The sequence below is a fragment of the Hyperolius riggenbachi genome, chromosome 4 (genome assembly GCF_040937935.1).
Source record: "Hyperolius riggenbachi isolate aHypRig1 chromosome 4, aHypRig1.pri, whole genome shotgun sequence".
In the NCBI taxonomy this organism is placed as follows: domain Eukaryota; kingdom Metazoa; phylum Chordata; class Amphibia; order Anura; family Hyperoliidae; genus Hyperolius; species Hyperolius riggenbachi.
The window spans coordinates 500,942,345-500,968,439 of NC_090649.1; the positions used below are offsets into that span (position 1 = coordinate 500,942,345).

The window sequence follows — 26,095 nt, forward strand, 5'->3', positions numbered from 1 at the left end:
GTGTGGGTCAGGACACGGGTAGTGAGCGGCGGGTGTGGGTCAGGCCATGGGTAGTGAGCGGCAGGTGTGGGTCAGACCACAGGTAGTGAGCGGCAGGTGTGGGTCAGGCCACAGGTAGTGAGCCGCAGGTGTTGATCAGGCCACGGGTAGTGATCGGCAGGTGTGGGTCAGGCCACGGGTAGTGAGCTGCAGGTGTGGGTCAGGCCACGGGTAGTGAGCGGCAGGTGTGGGTCAGGCCACAGGTAGTGAGCGGCGGGTGTGGGTCAGGCCACGGGTAGTGAGCTGCAGGTGTGGGTCAGGCCACGGGTACTGAGCGGCGGGTGTGGGTCAGGCCACGGGTAGTGAGTGGCGGGTGTGGGTCAGGCCACGGGTAGTGAGCGGCGGGTGTGGGTCAGGCCACGGGTAGTGAGCCGCGGGTGTGGGTCAGGCCACGGGTAGTGAGCCGCGGGTGTGGATCAGGCCACGGGTAGTGAGTGGCGGGTGTGGGTCAGGCCATGGGTAGTGAGCGGCGGGTGTGGGTCAGGCCACGGGTAGTGAGCAGCGGGTGTGGGTCAGGCCACGGGTAGTGAGCGGCGGGTGTGGGTCAGGCCACGGGTAGTGAGCGGCGGGTGTGGGTCAGGCCACAGGTAGTGAGCGGCGGGTGTGGGTCAGGCCACGGGTAGTGAGCGGCGGGTGTGGGTCAGGCCACAGGTAGTGAGCGGCAGGTGTGGGTCAGGCCACGGGTAGTGAGCGGCGGGTGTGGGTCAGGCCACGGGTAGTGAGCTGCGGGTGTGGGTCAGGCCACGGGTAGTGAGCGGCGGGTGTTGGCAGGCCACGGGTAGTGAGCGGCGGGTGCGGGTCAGGCCACGGGTAGTGAGTGGCGGGTGTGGGTCAGGCCACGGGTAGTGAGCGGCGGGTGTGGGTCAGGCCACGGGTAGTGAGCCGCGGGTGTGGGTCAGGCCACGGGTAGTGAGCCGCGGGTGTGGGTCAGGCCACGGGTAGTGAGTGGCGGGTGTGGGTCAAGCCATGGGTAGTGAGCGGCGGGTGTGGGTCAGGCCACGGGTAGTGAGCAGCGGGTGTGAGTCAGGCCATGGGTAGTGAGCGGCGGGTGTGGGTCAGGCCACGGGTAGTGAGCGGCGGGTGTGGGTCAGGCCACGGGTAGTGAGCGGCAGGTGTGGGTCAGGCCACGGGTAGTGAGCGGCGGGTGTGGGTCAGGCCACAGGTAGTGAGCGGCAGGTGTGGGTCAGGCCACGGGTAGTGAGCGGCGGGTGTGGGTCAGGCCACGGGTAGTGAGCTGCGGGTGTGGGTCAGGCCACGGGTAGTGAGCGGCGGGTGCGGGTCAGGCCACGGGTAGTGAGCGGCGGGTGTGGGTCAGGCCACGGGTAGTGAGTGGCGGGTGTGGGTCAGGCCACGGTTAGTGAGCGGTGGGTGTGGGTCAGGCCACGGGTAGTGAGCGGCGGGTGTGGGTCAGGCCACGGGTAGTGAGCGGCGGGTGTTGGCAGGCCACGGGTAGTGAGCGGCGGGTGCGGGTCAGGCCACGGGTAGTGAGCTGCAGGTGTGGGTCAGGCCACGGGGAGTGAGCGGTGGGTGTGGGTCAGGCCACGGGTAGTGAGCGGCGGGTGTGGTTAGTGAGCGGCGGGTGTGGGTCAGGCCACGGGTAGTGAGCGGCGGGTGTGGGTCAGGCCACGGGTAGTGAGCGGCAGGTGTGGGTCAGGCTATGGGTAGTGAGCGGTGGGTGTGGGTCAGGCCACGGGTAGTGAGCGGCGGGTGTTGGCAGGCCACGGGTAGTGAGCGGCGGGTGTGGGTCAGGCCACGGGTAGTGAGCGGCAGGTGTGGGTCAGGCTATGGGTAGTGAGCGGTGGGTGTGGGTCAGGCCACGGGTAGTGAGCGGCGGGTGTTGGCAGGCCACGGGTAGTGAGCGGCGGGTGTTGGCAGGCCACGGGTAGTGAGCGGCGGGTGTGGGTCAGGCCACGGGTAGTGAGCGGCAAGTGTGGGTCAGGCTATGGGTAGTGAGCGGTGGGTGTGGGTCAGGCCACGGGTAGTGAGCAGCGGGTGTGGGTCAGGCCACGGGTAGTGAGCGGCGGGTGTGGGTCAGGCCACGGGTAGTGAGCGGCAGGTGTGGGTCAGGCTATGGGTAGTGAGCGGTGGGTGTGGGTCAGGCCACGGGTAGTGAGCGGCGGGTGTTGGCAGGCCACGGGTAGTGAGCGGCGGGTGTGGGTCAGGCCACGGGTAGTGAGTGGCGGGTGTGGGTCAGGCCACGGGTAGTGAGTGGCGGGTGTGGGTCAGGCTATGGGTAGTGAGCGGTGGGTGTGGGTCAGGCCACGGGTAGTGAGCAGCGGGTGTGGGTCAGGCCACGGGTAGTGAGCGGCGGGTGTGGGTCAGGCCACGGGTAGTGAGCGGCAGGTGTGGGTTAGGCTATGGGTAGTGAGCGGTGGGTGTGGGTCAGGCCACGGGTAGTGAGCGGTGGGTGTGGGTCAGGCCACGGGTAGTGAGCGGCGGGTGTTGGCAGGCCACGGGTAGTGAGCGGCGGGTGCGGGTCAGGCCACGGGTAGTGAGCTGCAGGTGTGGGTCAGGCTATGGGTAGTGAGCGGTGGGTGTGGGTCAGGCCACGGGTAGTGAGCGGCGGGTGTGGTTAGTGAGCGGCGGGTGTGGGTCAGGCCACGGGTAGTGAGCGGCGGGTGTGGGTCAGGCCACGGGTAGTGAGCGGCAGGTGTGGGTCAGGCCATGGGTAGTGAGCGGCGGGTGTTGGCAGGCCACGGGTAGTGAGCGGCGGGTGTTGGCAGGCCACGGGTAGTGAGCGGCGGGTGTTGGCAGGCCACGGGTAGTGAGTTGCGGGTGTGGGTCAGGTAGTCAAAACAAGCATAAGATAATTGTGCATCTTTTGCCTTCCCACAATCTGTGATGAATGCCGGCACCAGAATACTTTCTTGCTGACTTGTTTGCTGCTTCTCATCTTTGACCACTTAATGACCACAGGCTTACACCTCCCCTAGTGACCAGGCTATTTTGACAAGTTAGGGCTCTGCAGCTTTACTGGCTTGCTGCAGAGCCACACAACCGAACACACAGATGAACCCCCCCCGCCCCATTTTCATGCGGCAGGTGTGGGTCAGGCTATGGGTAGTGAGCGGTGGGTGTGGGTCAGGCCACGGGTAGTGAGCGGCGGGTGTTGGCAGGCCACGGGTAGTGAGCGGCGGGTGTTGGCAGGCCACGGGTAGTGAGCGGCGGGTGTGGGTCAGGCCACGGGTAGTGAGCGGCAAGTGTGGGTCAGGCTATGGGTAGTGAGCGGTGGGTGTGGGTCAGGCCACGGGTAGTGAGCAGCGGGTGTGGGTCAGGCCACGGGTAGTGAGCGGCGGGTGTGGGTCAGGCCACGGGTAGTGAGCGGCAGGTGTGGGTCAGGCTATGGGTAGTGAGCGGTGGGTGTGGGTCAGGCCACGGGTAGTGAGCGGCGGGTGTTGGCAGGCCACGGGTAGTGAGCGGCGGGTGTGGGTCAGGCCACGGGTAGTGAGTGGCGGGTGTGGGTCAGGCCACGGGTAGTGAGTGGCGGGTGTGGGTCAGGCTATGGGTAGTGAGCGGTGGGTGTGGGTCAGGCCACGGGTAGTGAGCAGCGGGTGTGGGTCAGGCCACGGGTAGTGAGCGGCGGGTGTGGGTCAGGCCACGGGTAGTGAGCGGCAGGTGTGGGTAAGGCCACGGGTAGTGAGCGGTGGGTGTGGGTCAGGCCACGGGCAGTGAGTGGCGGGTGTGGGTCAGGCCACGGGTAGTGAGCGGTGGGTGTGGGTCAGGCCACGGGTAGTGAGCGGCGGGTGTTGGCAGGCCACGGGTAGTGAGCGGCGGGTGCGGGTCAGGCCACGGGTAGTGAGCTGCAGGTGTGGGTCAGGCTATGGGTAGTGAGCGGTGGGTGTGGGTCAGGCCACGGGTAGTGAGCGGCGGGTGTGGTTAGTGAGCGGCGGGTGTGGGTCAGGCCACGGGTAGTGAGCGGCGGGTGTGGGTCAGGCCACGGGTAGTGAGCGGCAGGTGTGGGTCAGGCCACGGGTAGTGAGCGGCGGGTGTTGGCAGGCCACGGGTAGTGAGCGGCGGGTGTTGGCAGGCCACGGGTAGTGAGTTGCGGGTGTGGGTCAGGTAGTCAAAACAAGCATAAGATAATTGTGCATCTTTTGCCTTCCCACAATCTGTGATGAATGCCGGCACCAGAATACTTCCTTGCTGACTTGTTTGCTGCTTCTCATCTTTGACCACTTAATGACCACAGGCTTACACCTCCCCTAGTGACCAGGCTATTTTGACAAGTTAGGGCTCTGCAGCTTTACTGGCTTGCTGCAGAGCCACACAACCGAACACACAGATGAACCCCCCCCCCCTCCCGCCCCATTTTCATGCCCCTCCCTCCTCCCGCCAGCCAATTATCGGAAAACTTTGTACATGCGCCTGCACAGTAACCCCCGCTGATGCGTGCAGCCGCACTTCGGTACATCTAGTTAGACAAATAATGACACCAGTGTCTGGGGCTGCCTAAGACACTACATGTTGCTGGTAATACTGTCAATGTCCAATGTCTGTTTCCATGCTGGATTTTTTCCGCACTGGCTACCATCTGATGTGGACTGATATTACTAGTCCTCGATACATTAGGGAGCGTATCCTATCTTTACCATGGAGTATGGGGGCTGAGAATGACTTGCCCTCTGTGTCTACTCCCTTCATAATCTATACTGAAGCTCTGTGCTACTGCTCTCATGATGTACAGAGGAGTCCTCAGCTGCAGAGTATAGGAGTTGAAATGTAAATACCCCTTGTATATACTCTTCCTATGTTTTCTCTGAGGGTCTTCCCTATTCTTATTCTGAGGATATGTATCATACTCTTCTGCTTTTGGAGTAGGGGGGGGGGGGGGGGTTAGAGACTGAGAACGCTCTGTATATACTCCTGTCTTGTCCCTCTTGCTTTTTTCTCTTTTGGCACTTTATGACAGGTGTAAGATTTTTTCCTGGACACCCCACATATTTTTCTCTTTTCCATTGGTTGTTCTATGGTGTTGGGGTCCTTTCATGGAGTTTATCTGTGAGCCTGGATTTTAATATGTGTTTTGTGTGTTTTCTTTTATAGAATGATCTATGCATATATGGTGGCCTGATGAAGGGCATAATAAAGCCCGAAACAAACGTGTGTCGTTGCCTAACCTAAATGTTCACTGCTCATCACGTCTAGCCAGACCATGATATTTATTGGTTTCATGAAAGTTTCCCTTGTTGTTGCTCGCAAAGACCATTTAAACAAGTAAAAATATTTAACGACTATTTTTGAATTGTGTATTGTGCCAATAAAATGTTGTTAATTTTTTGTACTGCAAGATTGTGCTATAGCGTTTTTTCTTTAAGGACTGTAGTTCTCTCTAAAGAAGCGTTTACAGTTTGTGTGGTGGATCACCTATAAAAGGACTTTGTATTTTTTGCTTTTTTTTTTTTTTTAAAAAGGGTATTCCCAAATATATATTACACTGTACCTGTGTACACAGGATCCCTGCTCTCTGGTGTATCTGTGCACACAGGATCCCTGCTCTCTGGTGTATCTGTGCACACAGGATCCCTGCTCTCGGGTGTATCTGTGCACACAGGATCCCTGCTCTCTGGTGTATCTGTGCACACAGGATCCCTGCTCTCGGTGTATCTGTGCACACAGGATCCCTGCTCTCTGGTGTATCTGTGCACACAGGATCCCTGCTCTCTGGTGTATCTGTGCACACAGGATCCCTGCTCTCTGGTGTATCTGTGCACACAGGATCCCTGCTCTCGGGTGTATCTGTGCACACAGGATCCCTGCTCTCGGGTGTATCTGTGCACACAGGATCCCTGCTCTCGGGTGTATCTGTGCACACAGGATCCCTGCTCTCTGGTGTATCTGTGCACACAGGATCCCTGCTCTCAGGTGTATCTGTGCACACAGGATCCCTGCTCTCGTATGTATCTGTCCACACAGGATCCCTGCTCTCAGGTGTATCTGTGCACACAGGATCCCTGCTCTCAGGTGTATCTGTGCACACAGGATCCCTGCTCTCGTATGTATCTGTCCACACAGGATCCCTGCTCTCAGGTGTATCTGTGCACACAGGATCCCTGCTCTCAGGTGTATCTTTGCACACAGGATCCCTGCTCTCTGGTGTATCTGTGCACACAGGATCCCTGCTCTCGGGTGTATCTGTGCACACAGGATCCCTGCTCTCGGGTGTATCTGTGCACACAGGATCCCTGCTCTCGGGTGTATCTGTGCACACAGGATCCCTGCTCTCGGGTGTATCTGTGCACACAGGATCCCTGCTCTCAGGTGTATCTGTGCACACAGGATCCCTGCTCTCAGGTGTATCTGTCCATACAGGATCCCTGCTCTCAGGTGTATCTGTGCACACAGGATCCCTGCTCTCGGGTGTATCTGTGCACACAGGATCCCTGCTCTCGGGTGTATCTGTGCACACAGGATCTCTGCTCTCGGGAGTATCTGTCCACACAGGATCCCTGCTCTCGGGTGTATCTGTGCACACAGGATCTCTGCTCTCGGGTGTATTTGTGCACACAAGATCCCTGCTCTTGGGTGTATCTGTGCACACAGGATCCCTGCTCTCAGGTGTGTCTGTCCACACAGGATCCCTGCTCTTGGGTGTATCTGTCCACACAGGATCCCTGCTCTCGGTTGTATCTGTGCACACGGGATCCCTGCTCTCAGGTGTATCTGTCCACACGGGATCCCTGCTCTCGGGTGTATCTGTCCACACGGGATCCCTGCTCTCGGGTGCATCTGTTCACACAGGATCCCTGCTCTCGGGTGTATCTGTCCACATGGGATCCCTGCTCTCGGGAGCATCTGTTCACACAGGATCCCTGCTCTCGGGTGTATCTGTTCACACAGGATCCCTGCTCTCGGGTGTATCTGTGCACACAGGATCCCTGCTCTCGGGTGTATCTGTGCACACAGGATCCCTGCTCTCGGGTGTATCTGTGCACACAGGATCCCTGCTCTCGGGTGTATCTGTGCACACAGGATCCCTGCTCTCGGGTGTATCTGTGCACACAGGATCCCTGCTCTCGGGTGTATCTGTCCACACAGGATCCCTGCTCTCGGGTGTATCTGTCCACACAGGATCCCTGCTCTCGGGTGTATCTGTCCACACAGGATCCCTGCTCTCGGGTGTATCTGTCCACACATGGATCCCTGCTCTCAGGTGTATCTGTGCACACAGGATCCCTGCTCTCGGGTGTATCTGTCCACACATGGATCCCTGCTCTCGGGTGTATCTGTCCACACAGGATCCCTGCTCTCAGGTGTATCTGTCCATACAGGATCCCTGCTCTCGGGTGTATCTGTCCACACAGGATCCCTGCTCTCAGGTGTATCTGTGCACACAGGATCCCTGCTCTCAGGTGTATCTGTCCACACATTGATCCCTGCTCTCAGGTGTATCTGTGCACACAGGATCCCTGCTCTCTGGTGTATCTGTGCACACAGGATCCCTGCTCTCGGGTGTATCTGTGCACACAGGATCCCTGCTCTCAGGTGTATCTGTCTACACAGGATCCCTGCTCTCGGGTGTATCTGTCCACACAGGATCCCTGCTCTCGGGTACTGTGTATAACGAGGAGGTGATTTCAATTAGACAGGGAGGAAGAGAACGCCTGGGATGTATTCCGAGCACAATGATGCAAATGGTATAATCAATTTGTATGCAAATCTGCCAGTTAGCAAATAGGCCCCATAATCTCTGCTCTGGCTGCCAGTCTCTGTGCAGCACTTAAGCCTTATCGGTGTTTGCTTTGAGAGCAGGAATAATAGTGATGTGCCCCTGAATGGCAGCCAGCTCGTTTTAGCAATGCTGATGAATAGAATACATAGCGATTCCTTGTGTCACCAGAATAAGACTGTGACAGTCCCGCCGCGGCTGCCAAGTGTTTATGAAGAGCGAGAGGCTTGGCCGGAGCTTCGGGCCACACATTACAGCGGCCAGCTGCTTCTGAAAACCGGGAACATCTCCCAGGCATGGCAAACATGGCCGCCGCATGGCCAACGTTCAAAGTCATTCAGCCTCCTTATGCTTCCGCTGTGATCTCTATTCCAGGATAATAAGTCACACGCATGACAGACAACTCACACCCAGTAAAGGAATATGAGCGTGACATACGACTTCATGCGCTGCATGTGCGGAACGGGGGCAATCCATGACCTGCAAGCAGTAATGTGCGCGAGAGCCGATCCGAAAGGCATTCACCAGGAATTACCACCAGCTGCCTCCTGAGCGTTCGGCCGCTCAGGAGGTTTTCTTCATTTTTGCCCGATTCTAAAATTATTGTCCCAAATGACTGTAAACCATTTAGCTAGCACTAGGCTAGCTAGTACAAGTGTCGGGCACCCGCCGATCCCCCGATCCAGCCAGTTTATACATTACCCAGCCTGGATCCAGCGATCGCTCAGCCTCCCTGCACAGCTCCGGTCTTCACTATGGGGAGGATCACACATGACATCACCAACATCATGCGCAAACCTGTTCCTCCCCATAGAGAGACCGGAGCTGTGCAGGGAGGCTGAGCGATCGCTGGATCCAGGCTGGGTAATGTATTAACTGGCTGGATCGGGGGATCGGCGGGTGCCCCACACTTGTACTAGCTACCCTAGTGCTAGCTAAATGGTTTACAGTCATTTGGGACAATCATTTTATTATGGGGGACTCCTGGGGCCACAGAGCAGTATGCCAGACATAGTGTCTGACATACCGCTATACCGCTAAGGAGGTTAGCGGGAACCTGAACCGGGTAAAATTATTTAAAATAAATACCGGATGTCCCTGCAAATGAATATGACATACTTACCTCACCGTCCGTTGCTCTCAGAAGTTTACCATTCTCTTCTCACAACGATCCCTTCCAGTTCTGTCAGAACTGAAATATGTCAGTCGCTGTCAGTTATCACTGAAAAGACAACTAATGTGCAAGGTAATGTCCATGTTGCCCTATGGCTCATGTGGGCGATATTACACTGCAAGCAAACAGTTTATCAGCGCCAAGGAAATAGAACATATGATTGCTGCCGAGAATGAACAACGTCCAAAGTCCACCAAATTAGTATTAAGAAGTCAGCGCAGATCAAAGAGGAATAAATACAGTCAATAAGACTTCCCCACGGTGATATTCCGACCTCACATGGTCTAATGGCCAACCATCACCAGAAAAGAGTAAGAGGGGCTTACCAGCTGCCAACAACCCATATTATAAGGCTGTATGTCTCACATTCAGTGGTAATCCTAACGAACCTCGAGCAGATATGGATCCAAACTTCCACCACTCCCTCACGCCGATATATAGTATGGTATCCAGGAAGGCCAATATAGAAATACAACAAAAAACGGCAACTCTAAGTGGAAACAGTTTATTGTAAAAACAAAATCGGTATACACCGTAAAAACAAGATAAAATCGACCGGAAGCTGTTATGGTGTAACGGCCATTTTCATAATGGAGGACGGAGAATTCCAGTGATGACAGAGGACAAACAGGACAACTGAAGAGAGGAAAAAGAGATTGATGAGTAGACTACACAGGAGGTAAGTATGACCTGGGCATGTTAATTTAGACTTTTAATGTTCAATAATGCAGGTTTGCTTTAAAACTGCTCATATATGTGCTATACATTCTGCACACATAAGGTATGTATTAAAAAAAAAGAGGTTTAATTTATGCACCTCATAGATCACCTTTATGGTTATAAATTAGGCTGCATGCAGGGTTCCCAGAACCCTGCATAGAAGAGATATTACCCTGTGCTAAGGCATACACTCCGGGCACGTAGGCCCAGCTCACACTGCACCGCGGACGCAGAAGCGTGTGGTAAGCGTATCCGCTAGGATGCACTGGCGCTCTTCACATACCTGCCGTTCTGCATCCGCTGCCTTCCATTGCCACCCGTCCACAGAAACCAGAGACATGGAGTCCTATCTAGCTACAGGGAGGAAGCTCATTGCTCCATCATGAACCAATGAGAATTTTCTCTGCTGAAGCAGGATTCCCATTCGATTTTTGCAATCCAAGTTGGGGGAAGCACGGGAGGTGCTTCTGCTGGGCTCCGATCTGCTTCAGACCGTTTCTGAGATACATACACCAATCAGCCCAGACCACTGACAGGAGACGTCAACAACACAGATTATGTAACAAGAAAGGGAAACCGAGAGCCCCTGATGGTGTAGTCACAGCCGGCTCTAGACTGTATGCTGCCTGAGGCAAACTTGTGAGGATTTCGTTAATAAATATATAAAATGGGAAGTAGTGGTGGACTTGCCTCACCAATGGAAGAAACAAATATGTTGGTTTCAGTTCAATAACAAACTTTATACAATACAAATCTGCTGAGCAGCAGTGCTGGCCATAAAGAGTTCATTTCCCAGCAATCTAGGGAAAGCTGGAAACTGAGTATGGCACCTGCTGCTGAAGCGGTCTCTGGGTCACATGACCGGCTTTTCCGCAGGGAATATCTCTGGAATAGCTGCATCAAACATGGGTATTGTGTGAGTGACAACTGTTGCCAATAAATAGACCTGGGAGGGTGGACAACTTTCTCTAAAAAATACATTGTTTACCTTCTGTAGATGGGTCAGCTTAGAAGGGCACTATGGAGAAAAACTATTACATTAAACATTTGTATTTCTACCTCCATATAAGCTGCACATTTGTCCCAGAGCGAATGCTATATATACGATTTGTCCTTTTCTATGTAGCTGCTCCTTACAGCAGCATTATGGTCAGCCAATTCTGAACCTGAATTCTGAAGTCCATCTCCTCCTCCCTTTAGGATTTCTTTTATTTTTAAATGCACACCTTGCATGGCGGCTCCACAATCCATCTGCCAGACTAGTGTGCATGAAAGAGAGCAGGCTGCTAGCAGCTTTGTCTGGATCCTGTCCAGGGAATGCTTTTGAAACAATTAAAAGAAACTTTGAGAGTCCCTCATGAGGAAATGGACTACTCCAAAACCTGTCAATAAGAAGTTCAGAGCTGTCAGATTAACCCATTCAGGTTCCATGGTTTTCACGTGAGAAATGTTCACCTCCCATTCATTAGCCTATAACTTTATCACTACTTATCACAATGCACTGATCTATATCTTGTTTTTTCCGCCACCAATTAGGCTTTGGGGGGTACATTTTGCTAAGAGTCACTTTACTGTAAATGCATTTTAACAGGAAGAATAAGAAAAAAATGGAAAAATTCATTATTTCTCAGTTTTCAGCCATTATAGTTTTAAAATAATACATGCCTCCATAATTAAAACTCACGTATTGTATTTGCCCATATGTCCCGGTTATTACACCATTAAAATTATGTCCCTATCACTCTATCACTATTTACAAGTTTAAAATAAAAAAAAATATAGAAATATTTCATCTTTACATTGATATTTAAAAAGTTTGGACCCTTAGGTAAATATTTACATTTTTTTTTTATTTTTATTGTAATGTTTTTTGTTTTTTTTTATAGTAAACATTTTATTTGGGTAGTTTTGGGAGGGTGGGAGGTAAACAATAGATTTATGATGTAAATGTGTGTTAATTTTTATTTATTTTTTTACTTTCAGTTGTAGTATTACCTTTTGGCCACAAGATGGCGGCCATGAGTTTGTTTACATGACGTCACTCTAAGCGTAACACACGCTTAGAGCGACGCATGGGGGAGGTGACAGCCAGAAAAAGCTCAGCTTCCGAGAGAAGCTGTCGCTTTTTCAGCGGGGGAGAGGAATCAGTGATCAGGCACCATAGCCCGATTCACTGATTGCCTGGCTACGAAATCCGCGGCCGGGAGTGCGCGTGCACGCGCGCGATCGGCCGCAGGAGCACGCATGGTTCCTGGACGTAGATTCTACGTCCAGGAACCAAAATAGGTTAAAATACCTACTGTATATTGTAAGCGACAGCTACACTAGAAGAACAAAAACAAATGTACAATGCATTTAATCTTGAACAAGTGTATGTATGTCGACATGTGTTTTTTTCTTTCTAGTATTTTTCACCATAATAATGCCACTTCAGCCTTCAGTCGTTTTTCACCTTATGCATAAGAGCAATTTTCACCTCCCATTCATTCGCCAATAACTTTATCACTACTTATCACACTGAATTGATCTAAATCTTGATGTTTCTGACACTAATTAGGCTTTCTCATTAATCCATGCCATGCACTGATGAGGATCAACCAATCTGAAACAGTCTGTATGCATGTTGGATTATTGTGGCTCTGTACAATTAACAAGCTGGCACATCATTGCATTCCAGCGGTTCTGGAGGTGTGGCATTGCATTCCAGCGGATCTGGAGGTGTGGCTAGCATACAAGGGACAACAAGGGATGATTTGCATATTCAGCAGTGGTGCATTGTGGGAGACATCAGATTCTCACTCCAACCTGAATAATCCCAAATATCTTCTGTTTTAAGAAAGCAATTTCTGTTTTGCAATCCCTAATTAACTGACCCTTCAGCAACTAGCAGCTTGATCTGATATGATCCAAGTGCATATAGGTCCCAGGAAAGGGCAGAGACACTGGGAGTGGTAATGATACACTTTCCTGTTCTCTAGGCTCCGCCCTTCATCTTTCTGGGGCTTGGGAGCGACCAAACCAAGTGTACCACTCTAACCCACTCCCATCATGTGACCCCAGCCTGCCCCCTTCTTCCCAGGAAACCCCTCTACAGATTGGTGCAGAGGGCAGAGAAGCAGATACACGATTGTCAGACTCGTGCCACAGATGGTGGAAGTCACAATGGTGTCCACAAAACAAGTGAGCAGCAGCCAACATCTGAGGAAGGGTACATAGGATGCTCTGATACGCTGTCACAAAGGGTAAGGCTATACTGTACACAGCTTACCCATAATCCCTCTGGGCCTCATTCACAAAAGCGAGGCTACATAAAACTGTTTTAAGTCACTTTGCAGTCAGAAGCTGTTTTCACCACAAAAGCAACTGCAGCCACTTCCCTTCTCCACCCACATGACTATTCTGAAAGTGTGGACCCCCCCACAAAGCCCCCTCCAGCCACAGACCCAACTCTAAGAAACTGGTTTCAAGGGAGGTGATCAAGTGGTGCAAGGGTTTATTGGCCATGGCTAAGTCCCACTTCCAGCCAGATGACTGTAACCACACCTCTTATCCAGTGCAGAGCTGCAGTACACTCATGAGCTAGTTGAGGGGGAGTGGCTTTAATACTCCTGTACCAGGAAGTTCAGGGAAGTAAGTGTTCTGATAAGTCTTCTGCAGCCATATCATTTTCCAAAAGAGAAGAGTGAACAGGCTGTCACTTCATTGATACATTCTACTCCATGGTACTCCATGATCTACAAACTTTACACAACAATCCACCTCTACTAAATTCCAACCTCAACCGTAACAAAACCTCTGCTATTAAATCCTTACAAAAAATCATAATCTCATCATCAAACCAGCCGACAAAGGGGGTGGCATTGTCATACTCAATCGGTCCGACTACTTAGATGAAGCAGCTAGACTCCTCAACAACCCCACACATTACGAAATCTTGACATCAGACCCAACACCCGCGCTTAACCTCACATTGAAAACTTTTATCAATAATGCCTTTTTATCCAACATCATCACCAAAAATGAAAAGAATTTTATAATCAACACCCAACCAACCACTCCGAACTTTTATTATTTACCCAAGATCCATAAAAGTCTCCATAAACCTCCTGGCCGACCGATTATTTCAGGAGTCAACTCAATCACCAGCAATCTCTCCAAATTTCTTGATCAACATTTACAAACACATGTCCAGTCCCTTCCATCATTCCTCAAAGATTCTCAGCAACTCATTTGTTTATTGCAGGATGTCCCCTGGCAGCCTGACTATGTCTGGCTGACATGTGACGTTTCTGCCCTCTACACCAACATCCCCCATCCATTCGGCCTCAGCGCACTACAACATTTCCTAGCCTCCAATCCCTCCATGCCTACAACACAACAAACGTTTCTGCTACAATGTGCTGAATGTATCCTTCAGAATAATATCTTCACATTCAATGAACAAGTTTACCATCAGATTAGCGGAACGGCGATGGGGAGTTTGTTTGCCCCATCGTACGCTAATCTCATGATGGGTTACCTCGAACAAATGAAACTCTCCCCTGGCAACCAGTTTTTCAATAATATAGTATTTTACAGACGTTACATTGAAAACCTTATTTTTATTTGGAAAGGCGACATTTCTACCATCCCACATTTTATTGATTATCTTAATTCCAACCCAGCAGGGTTACAATTTACATACCACCATCACACATCTTCCATAGAATAACTTGACCTTACCCTATACATCGAATCGAATCACATCAAAACAAAAACTTATTTCAAACCGGTCGATGCCAATAATTACATTCACTTCAAAAGTTTCCATCATCACCCCTGGATTACCAATACACCATACAGTTAGTTCAGGAGAATCTACAGGAATTGCACAGATACATCACAATATGACATCCAATCCAATATCCTCACCAAAAAATTCACGGACCGCCAATATCCTAAGACCTTGATAAAAAACACTAAATTTAAAGCCAAATGCCCCAACCCCCCGAGTACTGATGCAAAACTAACTAACAACACAGGCCCTCCAAGGTTCATCACTCAATACAATGCCCAGCATTCGCACATTCGTGACATTCTAACCAACAGATGGGAGATCCTGATGCAGGACCCCTTCTTAACCTTCCTGGCGGTAACCCCGAACGTAGTTCGGGGTAAGCCGCGCAGGAGGTTTTCTCAGGCCCTGCTGGGCCGATTTGAATAATTTTTTTTTTTTTTGCTGAACGCAGCTAGCACTTTGCTAGCTGCATCAGCACTTCGATCTCCGCCACCCCGCGCTCGATCGCCGCTATCCGCGTCGCAAGACAGCCCCCCCCCCTAGACCCCTGCGCTGCCTGGCCTATCAGCGCCAGGCAGCGGCAAGGGGTGGATCGGAACTCCCTTAGACATCACGATGTCCATGACGTCATCCCGCCCCGACGCCATGGCGACGGGCGATAGGCGGAGGCGATAGGCGGGGCTGGGGGGATGCCGCTGAGCAGCGGCTATCACATGATATTAAAAAGAAAAAATCAAAAAAACGGCTGCGCTGCCCCCTGGCGGTTTTTAATATACCGCCAGGAGGGTTAAGACCGCTATTACCCAAAGCACCATCCATCACCTATAGGAGAGCTCCCAATCTCCGCAACATTCTTGCGCCCAGTAAACTGCGTCCGCCCACACAGCCCCTGCCCACTCATTCAGAACCACTCAAACCAGGCTGCTTTCCATGTAACAAGACCCGCTGCACAGCCAGCCAATTCATCAACACTAGTGTATCATTCTCTTCTACCAGTACCAACTGCAATTTCCCTTTGAAAAAACGGTTTACTTGCGACTCCAAATATGTCATCTATCTCATCTCCTGTCCGTGCCGGCTCCAGTATGTGGGGAGAACCACCCAATTAGTACGCAGCAGAATCGGACAACATAAAAGAAATATCATGAAACCATTTCCCCTTCACAGTGTGTCACGGCACTTCAGCACCCATCACAACAGCAATCCACTGCCATTCAATATTACACTGATTGACTCAGTGGATACAAGAAAACCAAATGCATTTGATCTCCTCAATAACCACAAAATGTTCTGGATACAGACATTAAGAACCCGATCCCCGGAGGGCCTTAACGAAGTTATAGAAAAAATCCACTAACCACCCCTGTCAAACAGTTTTGCTTTTATCTCGGTCGCTCGCTTTTATCCCCTAAAAAAAAAATCCTTTTTATATATCTTATCTTCTATTACTGATGTTTATTATTATCTTCATTATGACTATTATTATCCTTCTAATACAATGATAATTATTACAGCTGCAAACATTCATCTACGATATCAAAACCGTAGACGGGATTATACACTATATATTACCAGGCCTGGACAATTTCTGCCAATGGCCTCCTCATATTTTGGATATATTACAATTGTTTTTATGTTTTTTATGTGTTTTTCGATTTTATGCTTATATCTTCATGTCATATTCACATTATTTTTTTATTATTAATTTTTATTATTTTTTTATAATTTTTTTTGTTATTATTTTATAAATTTTTTATTAATTCCAGAAGTATACACTATTTTATTTACCAATTGTAAAAAGTCGGGCATTGTTCATGCTTTTATCTTCATTATCTTTCAGCATGTATAATGACATTTGAAGTCTCTTCGCTGTACTTGTTCTTTTGAACCACTAGATGGCAGCAAACACACCACTGTGCTCCATGCTCCCTTTCTAAACACCGCCCTGTGCATGCAGAGAAAGCATGCATGTTATGTACAGCTGGCAGCAGCTGATTGGAGGACTCTCTGTCCCCATGGCCACTGACTCCACCCACTGACAACACCGCCCTGTGCTTGCAGAGAAAGCATGCATATTATGTAAGACCACATGCACACCAATCTACTCCTTACAGCTGGCAGCAGCTGATTGGAGGACTCTCTGTCACCATGGACACTGACTCCACCCACTGACAACACCGCCCTGTGCATGCAGAGAAAGCATGCATATTATGTAAGACCGCATGCACACCAATCTACTCCTTACAGTTGGCAGCAGCTGATTGGAGGTCTCTCTGTCACCATGGCCACTGACTCCACCCACCCACACTGGAGCAGCTTCTGGATAGGCCAGAGCTGCCAGCATTAACACATTTAAAGCAGCAAGCGACCTCACAACAGTACAGAGGCGCTCTGCTTGCTATAACTGAATCGCTGGTAAGCCTTTATCTTTATTTTTAACCACTACACATGCCTTTTTCCCTCTTGCCAGCTGCAACTTATTCCATTCCCTACCTTCTACTGAAATATACCTAAAGCGGTCAATTTGATACCAACTTAATCTGATTTACTAACTACCTTTTACCACTGTTATCTAGTCCATTCCCCTATACACATTATGTAGTTTACACCGACCCATTCCTTGCAATCACCCCCCTACTATAACATATCACTTAAAGAGAAACTCCGACCAAGAATTGAACTTTATCCCAATCAGTAGCTGATACCCCCTTTTAAATGACAAATCTATTGCATTTCACAAACAGACCATCAGGGGCGCTGTATGACTGATTTTGTGCTGAAACCCCTCCCACAAGAAGCTCTGAATACCGCGGTACTCTGGGCAAACTGCCACAATGTAACAATGTTCACAGACAGGAAATGGCTGTTTACAGCTGTCTCTAACAGCCAGAACAGCTAGAAACAGCTACATAACCTGCCCACAGTAACAATGTCACCATGTAATAAATGTCAGAATGTAAATCGGGGAGAGGAAAGATTTTACAATGAGCAAACACTGACTAAATCATTTATACATAATTATGGTAAAAAATGAAGCACTTTTTTTACTACATTATTTTCACTGGAGTTCCTCTTTAACAGTACTATTCTTATTACACTAACTAATAATCCATTTGTATCTTTTTATGGCAACATTTATAGCTATGCCTCTGTCTTTTGTTTACAGTTGTTTATCCCCTGCTTATTGCCTGAAGCACGAAACGCATTGCATCTTTGGGGTATTTTCAATAAATGTGTATATCTATATATTTACAGTCCTTGGTGTCTGCTTTAACGGAGGCGAGTCCCCCACTTCCTCCCAGCAATTTTTAAAAAATTGTATGTACTTTTATCCTTCTGGCGCCTCTGTTCACCTACCAATATATTTGAGTCCACCCCAGGTGGAGGGGTGATCTACCCCCTTTCTTCCTATCTACAGAGAGCGACTTCTTAATCCTGAGTGAGGACAGGTCTAATCTCCTCACCTGCCTAATGAGTGGTTACCTAGGTGGTAACCCGTGTTTGTGAGTATTACCATCTCACTGTTTCATTTATCCAATCAATTTTGACATACTACACCATATTGGGCTCTCGATTTCTCTTCAACTTTAGGCTGTATACTGTACAGACTGACCCGAGACCTGGACACATTAGAACATATTCGGCAGAGTTTTGGCATCACTGGTGACTCAAAGTCCTAGGTAAAGAAAGTCAACGGAGGCGATATCTAAATAGCGATTTCCTGAAATCACAAGCTCTGTGTCTGCAGCATTTCTGGAGCTTTTGCGCTTCAAAGTACAAGATTGCTGCAAATTGCTTTTCAATCACTGTACAAAGCGATGCAGCACTTCTACTTCCTGAAACCCCCCCGCTGTACCCATAAAGCCTTGTGCTGATAAAAAAAATCACAATCCCTATACAAACGCCAGCGCCAAATTCAAAAACACTTCAAAATTGCCAGAAATCGATTGGGAAAATGCTGCAAAAATTGCTACAAATTCAGTGGGCCCCAGCCCTTAAAATGCAACCGATGTGGCTGGGCACAGATGGGAAACAGAGGCACGTTCCCTGCTGCATGACATGCCTCTGTGTTCCCAGTGCTGCTCTCTGCTCCCCCTGCGCTCTGCTGTCACCCCCAAAACTGAAGCCATGCAGCTGGTCGGCAATATCAAGGGGAATCCCTTGCAGGAGAGGCACTACTGCAAAACACCCACTGGGGGGCGTTCCTAACCACCCCTCCCCAGCTGTCACTGGGCAGCTCTGCCCAGTTCTGTATCTCCTCCGCCCATTCCCTGCCACTCCCCCGCAGGGCCCCGCCTCCCCGAACTCTGCTCTGTGATGAGAGACAGAGCAGGCCTTGCATGTCGTGACCCCAGAGGTCACTGAAAGAGAAAGTGATGGATTGCTGGCCACAGGAGCGGTGCAGAGAGGTGGGAATTGAGGATACCTGATCCGGCTAGCACCCAGGATCAGGTAGAATTTTTTTTTGGGGGACTAAGGTGCCCCCCTTTGGTTCACTTTAAGCAGAAACTATGCCAAGCAAATACTCCTCCCACTACAGCTACACATACACTGGCTGCCAAGCAAATACTCCTCCCACTACAGCTACACATACTCTGGCTGCCAAGCAAATACTCCTCCCACTACAGCTACACATACTCTGGCTGCCAAGCAAATACTCCTCCCACTACAGCTACACATACTCTGGCTGCCAAGCAAATACTCCTCCCACTACAGCTACACATACTCTGGCTGCCAAGCAAATACTCCTCCCACTACAGCTACACATACTCTGGCTGCCAAGCAAATACTCCTCCCACTACAGCTACACATACTCTGGCTGCCAAGCAAATACTCCTCCCACTACAGCTACACATACTCTGGCTGCCAAGCAAATACTCCTCCCACTACAGCTACACATACTCTGGCTGCCAAGCAAATACTCCTCCCACTACAGCTACACATACTCTGGCTGCCAAGCAAATACTCCTCCCACTACAGCTACACATATTCTCGCTGCCAAGCAAATACTCCTCCCACTACAGCTACACATACTCTGGCTGCCAAGCAAATACTCCTCCCACTACAGCTACACATACTCTGGCTGCAAAGCAAATACTCCTCCCACTACAGCTACACATACTCTGGCTGCCAAGCAAATACTCCTCCCACTACAGCTACACATACTCTGGCTGCCAAGCAAATACTCCTCCCACTACAGCTACACATACTCTGGCTGCCAAGCAAATACTCCTCCCACTACAGCTACACATACCCTGGCTGCCAAGCAAATACTCCTCCCACTACAGCTACACATACTCTGGCTGCCAAGCAAATACTCCTCCCACTACAGCTACACATACTCTGGCTGCCAAGCAAATACTCCTGCCACTACAGCTACACATACTCTGGCTGCCAAGCAAATACTCCTCCCACTACAGCTACACATACTCTGGCTGCCAAGCAAATACTCCTGCCACTACAGCTACACATACTCTGGCTGCCAAGCAAATACTCCTCCCACTACAGCTACACATACTCTGGCTGCCAAGCAAATACTCCTCCCACTACAGCTACACATACTCTGGCTGCCAAGCAAATACTCCTCCCACTACAGCTACACATACTCTGGCTGCCAAGCAAATACTCCTCCCACTACAGCTACACATACTCTGGCTGCCAAGCAAATACTCCTCCCACTACAGCTACACATACTCTGGCTGCCAAGCAAATACTCCTCCCACTACAGCTACACATACTCTGGCTGCCAAGCAAATACTCCTCCCACTACAGCTACACATACTCTGGCTGCCAAGCAAATACTCCTCCCACTACAGCTACACATATTCTCGCTGCCAAGCAAATACTCCTCCCACTACAGCTACACATACTCTGGCTGCCAAGCAAATACTCCTCCCACTACAGCTACACATACTCTGGCTGCAAAGCAAATACTCCTCCCACTACAGCTACACATACTCTGGCTGCCAAGCAAATACTCCTCCCACTACAGCTACACATACTCTGGCTGCCAAGCAAATACTCCTCCCACTACAGCTACACATACTCTGGCTGCCAAGCAAATACTCCTCCCACTACAGCTACACATACCCTGGCTGCCAAGCAAATACTCCTCCCACTACAGCTACACATACTCTGGCTGCCAAGCAAATACTCCTCCCACTACAGCTACACATACTCTGGCTGCCAAGCAAATACTCCTGCCACTACAGCTACACATACTCTGGCTGCCAAGCAAATACTCCTCCCACTACAGCTACACATACTCTGGCTGCCAAGCAAATACTCCTGCCACTACAGCTACACATACTCTGGCTGCCAAGCAAATACTCCTCCCACTACAGCTACACATACTCTGGCTGCCAAGCAAATACTCCTCCCACTACAGCTACACATATTCTCGCTGCCAAGCAAATACTCCTCCCACTACAGCTACACATACTCTGGCTGCCAAGCAAATACTCCTCCCACTACAGCTACACATACTCTGGCTGCCAAGCAAATACTCCTCCCACTACAGCTACACATACTCTGGCTGCCAAGCAAATACTCCTCCCACTACAGCTACACATACTCTGGCTGCCAAGCAAATACTCCTCCCACTACAGCTACACATACTCTGGCTGCCAAGCAAATACTCCTCCCACTACAGCTACACATACTCTGGCTGCCAAGCAAATACTCCTCCCACTACAGCTACACATACTCTGGCTGCCAAGCAAATACTCCTCCCACTACAGCTACACATACTCTGGCTGCCAAGCAAATACTCCTCCCACTACAGCTACACATACTCTGGCTGCCAAGCAAATACTCCTCCCACTACAGCTACACTTACTCTGGCTGCCAAGCAAATACTCCTCCCACTACAGCTACACTTACTCTGGCTGCCAAGCAAATACTCCTCCCACTACAGCTACACTTACTCTGGCTGCTAAGCAAATACTCCTCCCACTACAGCTACACTTACTCTGGCTGCCAAGCAAACACTCCTCCCACTACAGCTACACATACTCTGGCTGCCAAGCAAACACTCCTCCCACTACAGCTACACTTACTCTGGCTGCCAAGCAAACACTCCTCCCACTACAGCTACACTTACTGTGGCTGCCAAGCAAATACTCCTCCCACTACAGCTACACATACTCAGGCTGCCAAGCAAATACTCCTCCCACTACAGCTACACATACTCTGGCTGCCAAGCAAATACTCCTCCCACTACAGCTACACAAACTCTGGCTGCCAAGCAAATACTCCACCCACTACAGCTACACATACTCTGGCTGCCAAGCAAATACTCCTCCCACTACAGCTACACTTACTCTGGCTGCCAAGCAAATACTCCTCCCACTACAGCTACACTTACTCTGGCTGCCAAGCAAATACTCCCCCCACTACAGCTACACATACTCTGGCTGCCAAGCAAATACTCCTCCCACTACAGCTACACTTACTCTGGCTGCCAAGCAAATACTCCTCCCACTACAGCTACACATACTCTGGCTGCCAAGCAAATACTCCTCCCACTACAGCTACACATACTCTGGCTGCCAAGCAAATACTCCTCCCACTACAGCTACACTTACTCTGGCTGCCAAGCAAATACTCCTCCCACTACAGCTACACATACACTGGCTGCCAAGCAAATACTCCTCCCACTACAGCTACACTTACTCTGGCTGCCAAGCAAATACTCCTCCCACTACAGCTACACATACTCTGGCTGCCGAGCAAATACTCCTCCCACTACAGCTACACATACTCTGGCTGCCAAGCAAATACTCCTCCCACTACAGCTACACATACTCTGGCTGCCGAGCAAATACTCCTCCCACTACAGCTACACATACTCTGGCTGCCGAGCAAATACTCCTCCCACTACAGCTACACATACTCTGGCTGCCGAGCAAATACTCCTCCCACTACAGCTACACATACTCTGGCTGCCGAGCAAATACTCCTCCCACTACAGCTACACATACTCTGGCTGCAAAGCAAATACTCCTCCCACTACAGCTACACATACTCTGGCTGCAAAGCAAATACTCCTCCCACTACAGCTACACATACTCTGGCTGCCAAGCAAATACTCCTCCCACTACAGCTACACATACTCTGGCTGCCAAGCAAATACTCCTCCCACTACAGCTACACATACTCTGGCTGCCGAGCAAATACTCCTCCCACTACAGCTACACATACTCTGGCTGCCGAGCAAATACTCCTCCCACTACAGCTACACATACTCTGGCTGCCGAGCAAATACTCCTCCCACTACAGCTACACATACTCTGGCTGCCAAGCAAATCCTCCTCCCACTACAGCTACACATACTCTGGCTGCCGAGCAAATACTCCTCCCACTACAGCTACACATACTCTGGCTGCCAAGCAAATACTCCTCCCACTACAGCTACACATACTCTGGCTGCCAAGCAAATACTCCTCCCACTACAGCTACACATACTCTGGCTGCCAAGCAAATACTCCTCCCACTACAGCTACACATACTCTGGCTGCCAAGCAAATACTCCTCCCACTACAGCTACACATACTCTGGCTGCCAAGCAAATACTCCTCCCACTACAGCTACACATACTCTGGCTGCCAAGCAAATACTCCTCCCACTACAGCTACACTTACGCTGGCTGCCAAGCAAATACTCCTCCCACTACAGCTACACATACTCTGGCTGCCAAGCAAATACACCTCCCACTACAGCTACACATAATCTGGCTGCTAAGCAAATATTCCTCCCACTACAGCTACACTTACTCTGGCTGCCAAGCAAATACTCCTCCCACTACAGCTACACATACTCTGGCTGCAAAGCAAATACTCCTCCCACTACAGCTACACATACTCTGGCTGCCGAGCAAATACTCCTCCCACTACAGCTACACATACTCTGGCTGCCGAGCAAATACTCCTCCCACTACAGCTACACATACTCTGGCTGCCGAGCAAATACTCCTCCCACTACAGCTACACATACTCTGGCTGCCAAGCAAATACTCCTCCCACTACAGCTACACTTAGTCTGGTATTGTATTTTATTATTATTATTGCCATTGGAGCAATGCACATATTGGAAGGGGGAAAAAAAAATATATATATACATATATATATATATATATATATATATATATATATATATATATATATATATATATATATATATATATAGTGTGAGAACTATTGGATAGGAAAAAATACGGAAGGAAGTTCAAATATTTAAAAATGTATCAGATTTTATTAGTCACACATACATTAAATTTAAGAGAGGTGGTCTCATGGCTCACTGTGTGAGTGACGTGGGATGAGCGGCGATGCTGGGGGGCGTGGCATAAATGGCGTTCCGCGGCCGCTCGGTCTAGACGGAGCAGGATCATTCTGCCTAGCCCTGAAGATGCCGGTCTGTTTGTGGTTTCATAGCGTGGATATTTATGGGCAGATATTGGCCATAAGGCAATCTATCTTTTAAATTTAACAATAAATGTGTGACCAATAAAATATGATAAATTATTTAAATATTTGAACTTTGTCCCCTATTTTTCCTATGTAATAGTTATCTCTATATATTTGTTCACCTTACAATTTGTGTATTGCTCTTATAAAGTATCCAGGACCTTAGGCCCGAGAGGGGAAAGACCTTAAAGTGTACCAGAGATGTATTAAAGAAAAGATTTGATACTTACCCGGGGCTTCCTCCAGCCCTATAAGCACATGTGAGCCCCGCGGCGCCCTCTCTCGGTCTGCCGTTCAGCCACAATCAGCCCCGTTAACTGTCTCAGTGATGTCAGTCGGGGTCTTCTGTGCATTTGAGGAGGACGGCCAGGCAGCTGTGCCCCTCCCACCTATGGCCAGGCAGCTGTGCCCCTCCCACCCATGGCCAGGCAGCTTGCCCCTCCCACCTATGGCCAGGCAGCTGTGCCCCTCCCACCTATGGCCAGGCAGCTGTGCCCCTCCCACCTATGGCCAGGCAGCTGTGCCCCTCTCACCTATGGCCAGGCAGCTGCGCCCCTCCCACCTATGGCCAGGCAGCTGTGCCCCTCCCACCTATGGCCAGGCAGCTGTGCCCCTCCCACCTATGGCCAGGCAGCTGCGCCCCTCCCACCTATGGCCAGGCAGCTGTGCCCCTCCCACATGCCAGCTACCTCAGGCCAGCGACACACAAAGCATCCAGTAACAGGTGAGAATTCTGAATAAGTGAATAAAGCTTATTGTGATTGTGACTGGCAGCCTTTGTATTGGGAACTCACCGTTTGATAAGAGCAGGCTCAAGCTGTCATATCTCCCATATTGTGCTGCAATGAAGAGGGGGGTAATGCCAAAGTCATCCACGCATTCCTTGTCCACTCCACTCTCCAGAAGCAGCTGCATGAGGTCCGTACGCTCCTGAAACGACACATACCTCCAGGTCACACAGGAAATACAGCCCTATAGGAGGAAACCCAACCATTAACAGACACAGAACATTTCTATCATGCTTTTCTCAGAGCTGCAGCCACTGGGGGGGGGGGGGGGGCTCTATAGGCAGTAGCAGTGTTAGGCCAGAGCTGCAGCCACTGGGGGGGGGGGGGGGCTCTATAGGCAGTAGCAGTGTTAGGCCAGAGCTGCAGCCACTAGGGGGCGCTCTATAGGCAGTAGCAGTGTTAGGCCAGAGCTGCAGCCACTAGGGGGCGCTCTATAGGCAGTAGCAGTGTTAGGCCAGAGCTTCAGCCACTAGGGGGCGCTCTATAGGCAGTAGCAGTGTTAGGCCAGAGCTGCAGCCCCTAGGGAGCGCTCTATAGGCAGTAGCAGTGTTAGGCCAGAGCTGCAGCCACTAGGGGTGCTCTATAGGCAGTAGCAGTGTTAGGTCAGAGCTTCAGCCACTAGGGGGCGCTCTATAGGCAGTAGCAGTGTTAGGCCAGAGCTGCAGCCACTGGGGGGTGCTCTATAGACAGTAGCAGTGTTAGGCCAGAGCTGCAGCCACTAGGGGTGCTCTATAGGCAGTAGCAGTGTTAGGCCAGAGCTGCAGTCACTAGGGTGCTCTATAGGCAGTAGCAGTGTTAGGCCAGAGCTGCAGCCACTAGGGGGCGCTCTATAGGCAGTAGCAGTGTTAGGCCAGAGCTGCAGCCCCTAGGGAGCGCTCTATAGGCAGTAGCAGTGTTAGGCCAGAGCTGCAGCCACTAGGGGGGCACTCTATAGGCAGTAGCAGTGTTAGGCCAGAGCTGCAGCCCCTAGGGAGCGCTCTATAGGCAGTAGCAGTGTTAGGCCAGAGCTGCAGCCACTAGGGGTGCTCTATAGGCAGTAGCAGTGTTAGGCCATAGCTCCAGCCACTAGGGGGCACTCTATACGCAGTAGCAGTGTTAGGCCAGAGCTGCAGCCCCTAGGGAGCGCTCTATAGGCAGTAGCAGTATTAGGCCAGCGCTGCAGCCACTAGGAGGTGCTCTATAGGCAGTAGCAGTGTTAGGCCAGAGCTGCAGCCACTAGGGGGCGCTCTATAGGCAGTAGCAGTGTTAGACCAGAGCTGCAGCCACTAGGAAATGCTCTATAAGCAGCAGCAGTGTTAGGCCAGAGCTGCAGCCACTAGGGAGCACTCTATAGGCAGTAGCAGTGTTAGGCCAGAGCTGCAGCCACTAGGGGGTGCTCTATAGGCAGTAGCAGTGTTAGGCCAGAGCTGCAGCCGCTAGGGGGCGCTCTATAGGCAGTAGCAGTGTTAGGCCAGCGCTGCAGCC

General features: G+C 50.6%; 1 protein-coding gene across 1 annotated transcript in view; it reads right to left on the minus strand.

Annotated features, from left to right (window-relative positions):
• The window catches only part of ASB3 (ankyrin repeat and SOCS box containing 3), a 231,854-nt gene that overhangs the window by 200,464 nt on the left and 5,295 nt on the right, over window positions 1-26,095 (minus strand). Inside the window, exon 3 of the mRNA XM_068233121.1 lies at window positions 24,638-24,773. Within this exon, the coding sequence (XP_068089222.1) occupies window positions 24,638-24,773 (136 nt within the window). The remainder of the gene's footprint in view (window positions 1-24,637; window positions 24,774-26,095) is intronic.